Source organism: Mchenga conophoros, linkage group LG1, assembly GCF_057382185.1.
Source record: "Mchenga conophoros isolate Kocher_MC1m ecotype Shallow Benthic linkage group LG1, M_conophoros_male_GT1.1, whole genome shotgun sequence".
NCBI lineage: Eukaryota > Metazoa > Chordata > Actinopteri > Cichliformes > Cichlidae > Mchenga > Mchenga conophoros.
This window is the reverse complement of record NC_140526.1, coordinates 4420964-4432628: the sequence shown is the minus strand read 5'-3', so window position 1 is coordinate 4432628 and position 11665 is coordinate 4420964. Positions and strand designations below refer to the sequence as shown.

General features: G+C 38.0%; 1 protein-coding gene across 2 annotated transcripts in view; it reads left to right on the top strand.

Moving 5' to 3' along the window:
* Positions 1 to 11665, top strand: part of LOC146582763 (neural-cadherin-like) — a 342729-nt gene that overhangs the window by 90177 nt on the left and 240887 nt on the right. For both annotated transcript variants that reach the window (XM_085287908.1, XM_085287866.1), the window contains 2 exons: positions 4613 to 4724; positions 10945 to 11194. In XM_085287908.1, coding sequence (XP_085144034.1) covers positions 4613 to 4724; positions 10945 to 11194 — 362 coding nt within the window. The remainder of the gene's footprint in view (positions 1 to 4612; positions 4725 to 10944; positions 11195 to 11665) is intronic.

The window sequence follows — 11665 nt, the reverse complement described above, 5'->3', positions numbered from 1 at the left end:
GGGTGAAGATGAGAGGATTTTTATCGAGAAGAAAAATACAGTTGGAAAGAAAAAAGGGAAGAAAATGGCAGGTAGTTTTGTATTGTACCGCAGCCTTCTTAGCCCCACGTCTGCCCAAGAGCTCTCCCTGTGTTCAGTTTGATCAGCACTCAAAAGCCTTCGCCTTCTAGACGCTGCAACAGCCGCTTCTTTGTCTCTGCAGTTTAACCCTTTAAGACCTACCATAGAACCAAGTCCGCCAGAGCTTATATTATATTTTTACATGCTGTGGAGCCATTTTTTGGAGCATTTCAAGTTGCTATACATCAATACAACCATTATAGCCCAACTTTTAATAATATGTCTGCATTAAGTGCATAGTAATTACATAAATTGCAAAAAAGTGCAATAAACTACAAAAAAAATTGAAAATCATTTTTGTTTTTTTAACATATATTTCTAGTTAGAGAAATTTAAGAGGCTTATCCCTCAAAACTGTAAATACAAAAAAGTTGCACAAACTAGTTTCCCACCAAAGGAAATTTATTTTAAGTGTCTTCATAGTTTTATTTTTGAGATATACCAATTTTCATATACTGCAGGAAAAACAAAAAAATATATTATAGTGCAAATTTGCAAAATAACAGCATATGCATCAAAATAAAATATTTCCAGCAGTGCAATATGAGTCCTCAGCATCCCAGAAACGACACAGAAAGTCATAAAGTCAAAGATAACTTTTAAAAACACCAGTATAGGCTCATGAGGCCAAAAAAACTACATTTCTGCAAAATGACGTCACTTCCGGTTTCGGGCAGGTCATGCCGGACATGTGATAGTTCACGCTGATGGAAGTAGGAAGTGTTACAAACAGCTGATCGGACCGGCAAAGCGTGTTTCTGGAATATTATGTTTTTGTTGCTGCTTTTTATGCAGTTTTTGTAAAGTTATATGTGGAAGGAAACTGTGACTTAGGACAAGCTGATGGCATAAGATGTAAGTACAACTCCTCCGGTTTCATATGCAAAAAAAATTATTGCGCTAGCTTACATGGTTGCAGTGCTACCAGGATTTAAAAATAGTTACGCAAAATGGAGCGTGTCTGCGCCAACCGGCTTTAAAGGGTTAAAACGGAAATTGAATCAAATGTGGGCACATCACCGGCATTATGTTCACCATTTATCACACAAAGCATAGTTTCTGTCTGGCTCCGTTAAAAAGCTCTTCAAAAGCATGTTAACAGTATAGAAAAAATTCTGCTTTTGCTACTTAAGGTATTTGAATTTAAGATTAAAAGACAGCAAGTACTTTTGAAGGCCACTACATGAGGACTTTGTCGTTATATTTTCTTCTTTTTAAAGAATCTGGAGCTTTTGTAGTGAAATTATCATTTGTTTATAGTTTATGGGGCTTGACTTAATCCAAATCTGGATCCAGGAATTTGCTGAAGGAACTTTTTTCATCGCAAGAACAAATTTCTTGCCACCCCCCCCCCCCCCTCCCCCCAGATCCAATAGGTTATCTAATGTATGAAAATAGCCTATTATTGAAAAACTATATATTATATATTATATTATAAAGTAAAGCTCTTGCAATAATAGCTCTTCTTTTGCTAACTATCCGATTCAAAGGTTTTTTTTTTTGAAGAACGCGCCATCTCTTGGTGACACCGTGCAATTAAATGAAGGGGGCATGTTTAGAGCGAAGCTAGGCGGGGCTCTGAGTGGCTGACTGTTGGCTGACAGTAGCTGTCAGAATTATTTTTTTTAAAACTTATCAAAAGTTCCAGAGTTATAAAATGAAGTTATGCAAACACTATCTAGTGATCGCGGCTGTCAATTACAAGCCAATTATTTTTGATCCAACACTGGAGTGGATGTTTTGTACATTCTGAGGGGGGATGAAATGCTGGCTGCCACCATAAACCCCTGTTTATCTGTTTACATACGGTTAAACTCGGGTATATTGTAGTATACCACATATCACACCACATATGTTCATGTGCTCATTTTTGTCAAGTGCTGCACAAGAGAGGAATTTGCTGTTGACATTGAATGCATGCCTGGATGTGATACCACAGTGACTCTCCCCACACTGGCAAACATGCAGCAGTCAGCATCTTCAAAGGATGCACTCATGTGGAAAGGGGAAAAAAAGTGAAAACAGCTAAAATGGCAAAGGGCAGACAAACGGTTTCAGGGCGAGTTCAGGGTTTGTGTTACAGACTGCTAAATGTAACTGTCACTTTTTATTATAGTGGAACATGTAATCAAAATATTTTCACTAACCTGTCACTATGTTTCTGTTTATTTAGTTTATCACAGAGATGCAGACAAAAACTAACCAAAGTTTATCACGAGCGTCACCATGCAGTGGCTGTCATGGTCTCAGTGATAAACTCCAGCTCACTGGATTCATCTGCAGCATGTCAATTTTAGAGGTTCATAATATACTCTTGCTCTTTCTCCCTGCCATCTGCCTCGGGAAGGCCCATATTGGATTTTGCATTAATTAAGACATGTTCTCTTGAGATAAGTAACCAATCGAATGGCATACGACTACTTGTGACCATGCCAAAATAAACATATTCTGATGGCATTTTGGTTGTAAGCCTTCTGTTTGAGTTTAGACAAGTATGAAGCTGTCCTGAGATTGCAGACATGTGTTGTACTTGCAAAAATAGTGCCTAGCAACTCAAATACTTATCCACAGAAAGGCATCTGTTAGTCAAAAAATTTCATGTGTATAAAGTATAGAACTTTATGATGGAAGTTGTTCTTTTTTTATCTTTTTCTGTGACACTGTTTCCCAGTAGCAGGTTAAAAAAAATCACCTATTAATTTGTTTTCCATAGAGGACTGCCAAATAACGCACCTCTTTTCTGCTTTTGATTTTATTCTACTTTTCAGAAATCTGCCGCCCTCTATCAAAATAAGAAACAGACGTGCCGTATTTTTGTGCACTGGAGTCACTGAGCATGACTTTAATTTGCAGGTAGTTTCCAAGTTTCTCCCTGCAGGAGTGATAGCTCATCGGCACCATTAGTTACCTAACCAGCCTGAGACCTGCCTGCAGCTTCCCAAGTGTGTGCACATTCCTGTATGCGTGCGTTTGAGCCCATCTTGCTTTATTACAGCTGACTTCCTCTCTCTTCTCATTCAATCTTGCCTTTCCTCAAACCTTGTATGCACACATACTCTACCATTGTATATCCTGCCTATTTCCTGTCCAGCTAGGGCATAGATTTGCTCATTAGGACATGCAAACGCACACATCGAAACACCCAAAAAAAAGGTTGACAGTTATTGGCAAATGCGCACAAATCACCTCAGGGAGTTGACATGGGCAGATTTTATTTTGTTGTTCATTGCTTTGTGGCTGATCTTTGCTGAAGAATTAACTGATATTACAGAATTTCATCTTACCTACCAGGACTTAATACCAGTGGTATTTACAAAGCACTCACTGTGTGTATGCGATTGTGTCTGTAGGGTGAGTGTGTATACGTACAGCTTTGTTTGGGGAAAAAACACAAGAGGGACTGAGGGTCAGAGGCTTGCCTGCCAGCCCATGTCTATTTATTGCTCTTGGACTTGAAGCAGGCAGTCAACATCTGGAAGGAGATGCTTTGTTTGCCTTTATATCCCAAACGAACTGAGCAGTATTACAGTGTCTTAGCAAGGCAAACGCCTTCATGCTCACGCTAAATAAATTCATCCTTGCACACTACTCATTTGTTTGCTCAGTGCTTACAAGAAGCTCCACGGGGTTCCGCTCTCCACTGACCAACAAGAGGGACCACAACGCTAGTTCACTTGCAGCTTCTTCCCTGTGGCGAGGTCAATAAACCACAGGAATCAGGGTCAGGGCATGGATTTGGAGGAGGTTGAGATGAAGCTTCCTTTTGGTTGGAGATGGGGTTAATTTGGGTCACTCACACATGAAAATGACTCTGAATGCAAAGAAAACCAATTTTGGACAGCGCCTGAAGTAGTAATCCCAGATTTCAAATTTTCATGACACTGTGCCAGTATGACTTTGAATCTGCAGCATTTCTGCTGATTGGCTGAGCAGCTTTTACATGTTCATAGACAGAAGCAGTCTGAGATTAGAAATGCAAATGCTTCATTGTTTTAATTATGTTGTATTATTTTGTATTTCATGAATTAATTTTTTTTACCAGAATGCTTGAAAGGAATTTCAACATAAATAGCAGAAAATACACGAATAATAACAAACTGTCTGACCCAGTTCATGTGGACATGCTAACTTGCTTTAGGACTTGACTTGTACTTTTTCCCTGAGAGTATTTAACATGCCACACACATTTTACTGGCCTGATGCCTACTAGAGAAGATGTAAGATGTGCAAGGCATTCTTTTTCTTTTCTTTTTTTTTTTTTGTTCAGTTATGAACAAAAGAGCTTACAGGAGCATAAGCATTTGTTACATATGACCAGTCGTGAGTAAAACAGGGAATTCTGTACAAGAAATAAAAACAAGAAGAACTGTTTCATTTCTTTAAAATGTGTTATTGACTGTTTAAATGTTCAGAAACAATTTGAACACATAAATTAATTTAATCTTAGCCTCTTTTTCCTTCTTTTCCTCTTCCCTCATCATCACCCTCTCAGGTACGGGTAGTTATTACTGATGAAAACGACTGCGTTCCTGAGTTCCTCCAGTCGATTTACAGCAAGGATGGTGTACCAGAGACTGTGACAACAGCAACCTCCCTGCTGCAAGGTAAGACAAGTCTCAAAATACCTGTTTGAGTACCATTTATAACCCACCAGCTTCACTGAGTGCATTCTTTATTTTTAGATTCACATTATTAATTTAAAGCTCAACTTACTACTCTGTATCAGTTTCTTATATGCAAAGGAAATTTAACATTGCACTGCCTTCCCTGACCTACAGAAGTAGGTTCATCTTATTTTTTAATTCATCTTCACTGATAAACAGCTCCCGGTTATGTAATTTCTGATGCACTAATCATAATGTTATTAATCTTTAATGTTATTAAAGAAATCCTGAAATGGTGTTTGTGCATTTTTTCACTGGGCTGAATTAAATATTTCCAAGTAAAACTCTCAGAATTGCAAGGACCTTTATTATGTGTGCCTGTATTTGGTGACTTTTAAAAGAAAAAAAAAGTGAAAGAAGAAAATAACAATCCGTGTTTTACTTCTTGTGTTACCAGTTAAATTTAAGCCAGGTGCAGCTCAGTGGGCAAACACGTGCCTCTGTGGGAGCTGTGATATGCAAATGTTTGAGAAGCTTTGCTGTAGCGGCTTTCAGAACAAAACAAGAGTGCCTGCGCTTCTTTAACATTCATGTATTTTGACTGGTCAGGAAACAGAGTAGGTACTTGTCAGCACCGGCATCACTGCTACTTTCATCAGTGCAGCTGCTGCAGCCTCTCCGTTCCTGTAATAACCCAAAGGGAACGCTTATGTTTCATCTCTTTGTGAAGAAATGGTGATGCCAACTGTTGTGGGTATGTCACAGTGAGACTTTTACTCTGCCAACACAACTGACAACAGAGTTTTTCCGTCTTCTCTCGGAGACTGTTTCTTACTATCTCCTCTAAAACATTGTTGCTTTTTTATTAAAACTTATAGACATCTGTTTGTTTATAGCGCTAAACAGATCAATCTTTAGCTTTTTGAACAGGTAAACTTTAAACAGGGCAAGAATGAAAATGCAAGTATATTTTAATTGCTTACAAGAACTGTGTGAAAATGACTGTAGGTATGACACCGTTTTGGAAATGTCCATTAGCTGTGAATGCAGGCGGGAAGACTTTGGATTGAATTGATATTAAAGAAAAAAAACAAACAAACATAAGACTGTGTGTGTTTTAGTGTTTTTTCTAAACATCTAAGAACAGCTAAGACCTGTAAAATCATGCCGTATTCTGAGAAAAGTTACTTGTTTTCAGGTGAAAGTTAACAGCAAACATGGTTTTTGTTTGAATAAACAAAAGAGGTGTTAAAATTGTTTACATTGCTTGGAAATTTTGCTCCTATGCTTCAATTTGCAACATTGTCCTGGAGAAAACAAGCTGAATTTTATATGTAACTAAAACAATAATATAGCCATTACAACTTTAATCTGTTTTCCAGCTAGCCTACTGAAATGCAGTCTCAATGGTTATAATGATATTAATTTGTTAACCTGTTGCTTACTTGTCATCTTGAGGCAATGGGCAATTTTTAAATTTTGCCACTCCCCGGCTGATATCCAGGCCAACGAATCCTGTTCCATTTGCTGATTTATGAGTGTAAATATAATTTTAAAAGCTAATAAAAAGTTGAGTCATTGTTAAAAATACATTTTGACAAATGCAATCCCAACTTTGGTCTTCAGATTAATTTACTTACCCACATGCAGCTGAGATCTCCGACACCACTGGCTGGAATGCAACCCCAAACCATGACACAGCCTCCACTGTGTTTTACAGATGGCTGTACTCACTGCTGTACCTCTCACCTGACCTCCATGTACATATTGATGACATTTTAAACCAAAAATGTCAGATTTAGATTCTTCGCTTCATTAGATAAGTTATCACTGACTTTCAGTCTAGTTCTTGTGTAACCTGGCCTACTTCAGCCTTTCCTCCCTGCTTTAGTTCCTTAAGAATGGCTTCTTGATAATCACATTTCCCCTGGCACCCTTTCTGATCTTGTAGGTCTTGTGTCAGATCATTGCTGAATTTTTTTTCCTGGTTCTTGAGGACGCGACTTTCTCCTTGTCTGATTCACTTGTCCAGTTTCCTGAGATCACCACAAGTTTTATATGAAATATTATGGCAGTTGGGAAGGAGCCCCACAAGAAAATAGCTGAGGCAACAACTGGAGCACATGTGAAAGATTTCCAAAGTGGTCCCGGTGATTATACAGTAGGAGCACTGGGAGCTGTAACCCTGAAAATGGAAGAGTGGTGTAGAAAACATGCAGTCCAGCTCAGAAAATGTACAGAATCCTGAAACTCACAGGACCAGAGCTTGAGAATTACTTAGACAGTGTTTTTATTTATTTATTTATTTTTAATGCTTTTAAACATGCAGATGTTATTTATTTCTAGCGAACATGGAGAAAGTAAATGAGTGAATGGGGGAGTGAGGTGCGCACTGTGGGAGAGACGCAGCAGGCCCTTAGCTCGCTGCCATTAACAGGTGCACCAAGGGAGGCGAGAAGTTTCCTCCTGCTGTGCTGCTGTGTTCACACCCATTTCCATGCTTGTTTGAACACTTGTCAATATTTCCATGAGTGGGGAAAAAAACCCACAAAAACAGTTATCACATTTCTGCACAGAGATTCCAGTGATTTCAAAATGCTTCAGGATTATGATATAGCAAACCATCTATGTGACCTGTGCAATTTTCAGTCGTAAAAATAGACTGTTGCTGCCTAAATTTAGTGGGGTGAAAAATGTGTCGTACAAATTGTAGCTTTCCCAAAATAATGAACAAAATTGCCCCAATACATGGTATAATTAATACAGTTAATTTTACCCAATCCACTTCTGAGTACATCTAAGACTGAGCAGCCCAACTTCCTGAAATAAAGACATTTTTCCCCCTTCACTTAATTAAGTGGGTTAAAAGGCATAGTATAAATTAAATGAGCAGGGAGAAATGGGCATCCAGCATCGTTTTGCTAAATCATGTGCTAGTAATCCCATAATCATTTCCATCGTGAGAGTGGACAAATCTGTACTTTGCCAAGTTGGAAATCAACTGCATAATCATAATATGCCAGAAAGACACGAGGGATGCAGCTAAGAATGTATAGAGGCCTGTTAAACAGTGTAGCGATGCTAGTGCAACAATGCTGATTCAAGATTACAGAGGACTTACTGATAAATAGATGCTTAAATGTTTTCCTGAAGAATAGAAATCTCTACTTAGTAAATTAAATATTGACTCATATGTGACATGTGTTTGGCTACTAGTGTTGCAGTTCATTTTCAACCCATCATCACTGAATGAGAGGCTGCTCAAAAAGCAAAACAGCTGTGTTTCAGTTTTTCTTCAGAAGACTGCACTACAGAACCAGGTGCAGGAAAAACACACATTTATTTTTATCCAACTTGTAAAGCGTAGAAAAATCTAAATAAAAGACTAACATTTTGGTAAAAGGGATCATATTAACAACAGTAAGAAGAAGAAGAATTGTAGAATTTGTCTGGACAGAAATGGTTTTTTCCACACTTGATTCAGCTGTGTATCAAAGATTATTCCTAGAAATCAATCTGACATAAAACAAAACACAAGAAACCACTAATGATGAATACTGACTATGCTAAAATGTGACACAATCATCCATTTAGTGTTAAATCTATATGGGGCCATCTGTAAGTGAAAACTCATCTCTAGGTATTTACAATTTTTGTGTAATGTTTATTTTATTATTTATTTCTGCGTGTGTGAAGTAATAAGAATGAAAGTATATACGAAGACCCATTCATGTATTAAGCGATTTCTCGTTTGACCATTATTTTCTTTCATCAGACTTCAATCTCGTTCTCTCAACAGTGGCCTTAGTGATATTAGTGGTATGACATCATTTAACTGAATCCATAAACTTTGCTCAGATAGCAAGATTAATGCCTTTGGTAGTTTGATTTTACACTTTCAAAGTCATAGTGCATTTGTAATGAAATGAAACTGAAATGATTGACAAATATATCAAACTTAATGGGGAAAATATAGCAAAACCAAAAACACAAACAGGATGGTGTAAATGGAACCTCATGGCTGATTTTCTCTGGCTGTTGTACTCTCATTGTTAAATTTACTTTAACTGTACCAAAGCATCACATTTCCCATTTGTGTTTTGTGGCTTTTATTTTATTTTTTTAATGGAACTGAAATATTTTTCATTCAGTTCAACATAAGGACACATTGAAGGCCACAGCCCCACAAACATTTTGAATATTACCACAGCACTTTGAAAATTCAGCTAATCCCGTGTACTCACATACGAAATGTCTCTGCTGAAATAATGAAGTGAAACTAATCATGCAAATAAACACTGACAAAGTTTATATACCTCCTTAACGAACCCAGATACTTTGTTTTGCAGGCATTTTGTTAATTGAACGCACTTCAAACTGTTAATTTGAAGCTAGTTAGAGTTCCCCGAGGCTTTATAGCAATAAAGAATTATGGTTTGTTAGTGGAAGCAAACAGTGGCATTGTTTTTATGTATGTGTGCATCTATTATTCATGTGAGCATATGTGTGTGCGCACGCATGTGTGTGTGCACTTGTGTATGGGCCCTTGAGCCAAATGCAATGTAAGGTGAATTGGGGAATAGAGCTTTTGATGGTGAATGTTCTTGTTAGTGTAAAATATGCTTATTCAAATCCCTGGTGGTCTTTTCAGTTTTAGCAAGGCAGTCAATTTGTGGCCAGGCGAGTCCTGGCTCCATGGATTCCCAATATGTGATGTGGAAGCAGAAATGTTGCAAAATGACAGTCCTTTCAGTGCATGCTGGGCAAATAACGCTTACTCCCGTGGCTTAAAATTGTGGCACTGGAAGCGTCAGTTTGAACACATAGTGTAGCATGAGAATTGAGATATCAAGTGCATATGGTTTGGATGAAATACCAGAAACAAACTTTTAAATAATTAGAGAACTCGTTCTGCACAAACAGTTTCTCTGGCGACTTCATTCAATATGGTACATTAGCTAAAGATAGTTTGTTATAAGTAGTAGTTTCATCAAAAAAAACCATGAAAAAAGCTAAAGCATAGTGATGTGACGTTACTATCTGTGTTGGTTTCCACAGGACAGCGCAGGCAGTATGTCCGTCTTTATTTTTAAGGCAGCACAGACAAACTTGGGGCAATAGCAACATATGCAAGCACCTGCTCCTCCTGCACAACTTTCATTATAAACGTGTGCACTAATACTACAGACTTAGTAAAGGCCTTCATCTTTTAACTTTTCGATTTGTACAACTTTTATTTGTGAAATAAATCTTCTGCAAGTCCTCATATTTTTACATTTGAATATATAGTGTATTCAGAAAGTGTTTCTGCCCTTTCAAGGTTTCCACATTTTGTTGTTTCGGGCACATCTCCAAAGTGATTCACTGTATTTTGTTCCCATTAGCAATAGAAGTGCAGAACTTTTAAGTCACACAGCAGTTTTTTCTTTATGTGTTGTACTAATGAATTAAAACATGAAATATTGAAAGAATCCAGTTATATATATATATAAAACATCACAGATGAAATCTTATGCATCCTGCTTCTGAAGGTTATTGAATTCAATAAACCTGGTGAACAAAGTCAGACATCTGCTGATATGCTATGTTGTATTTCTTGAAAACTTGCAGAAAAAATAGAGCAATCCTGAGTAAACCTTTTTCAGGGTCTCAGAATGGAGCTAGATTTAATTTTAACAAATTAAAGACCTGAAGCATATCAACAAGAAAACACAGGAGGAGCTTTGGGAAGATGCTGTGAAGTTCCTGCAGTGGCCCAGCTACAGTCCTGAGCTGAACCCGGTAGTGAGAATATCATTGTAGAGACCTGAAGGTAGCAGTACAATCCTTTTAGGATCATAAACAAACCGACTAAGATGATTAAGATACTTTAACCACTTGCTGGTAATGAACAAAAACACAAATCTTCTTTCTTGTTCATTTTTATTGTGTATAAAGGAAGAAATTAACAACTGACTACTGCTGCTTGAATCTCAAACATATATGCAGATACATGAAAATGTAAGTTATAAATATATGTCACAAAAAATGAGAAAGCAAGAAAACACAGTTTCCATCCAGCTTCCCTCCTTTCCTCTTGTGGATATTTAACAAATTGGTTTTCTAGTCTGTACGGTCAGTCTAGCTAAATCACCAGTGGTAAATCCAAGCTTTGTCGTCTTTGTTTAGTCCTTCTGAACTCTGTTTTTTCTATTCTCCATCTCTGTGTTCTCATCTTTAGTTTCGGCCAATGACTGTGACTCGGAAGAGAATGCAGAGCTGACCTATTACACCCTGAGTCCAGACTTCACTATTTCCCCTCACGGAACAATCTTCCCCGCGGGACCTTTAGACTATGAGAGACCTAATCATCTGTATGAGTTTGTAGTCATGGCCATTGACAAGGGGGAGGTTCCTCGTACGGGCACGACTACGGTACGGATTAGGATGGCAAACGTCAACGATGAGGCACCTGAGTTCTCCCAACACATGTAAGTAAGACTTGTGCTTTATTGTTTAAGAGAAAGAGAGATAAGCTCTATATTATTCTGTGGCTGATTCCTGCCTGCCTGCCAGTCGGGGTGAAGGCAGGAGAGGCTGACAGTCTTCTGGTGACAGCATGATGTTTGGTGCAGATACCGAAGGACCAACTTTGCTGTGTACTCATTTCTACATTGCCAAAGGCAAACAATCTCCTGCAGTGTCTCTTGGTTAAGTTGTTGAGTGTAGGCTGCTGCACATATATTTTAGGTGCAAGCTGCCATTCACTCTTTTGAGGTGCTGCATACAATTGAATTTTCAGTTGTATTGTTGGCACAGGGGCACAGAGTTTCTCTGCATTTTCTTTCTGCAACTTGTTCAACAGAGGATTTTATTTAGCGCTGAAATAAATAGTCAAAGAATTGAACGTAGGAAAGGCTTGATGTTTGAATTGCTCTTTGCTCCCTTGTTCCATCCTCACG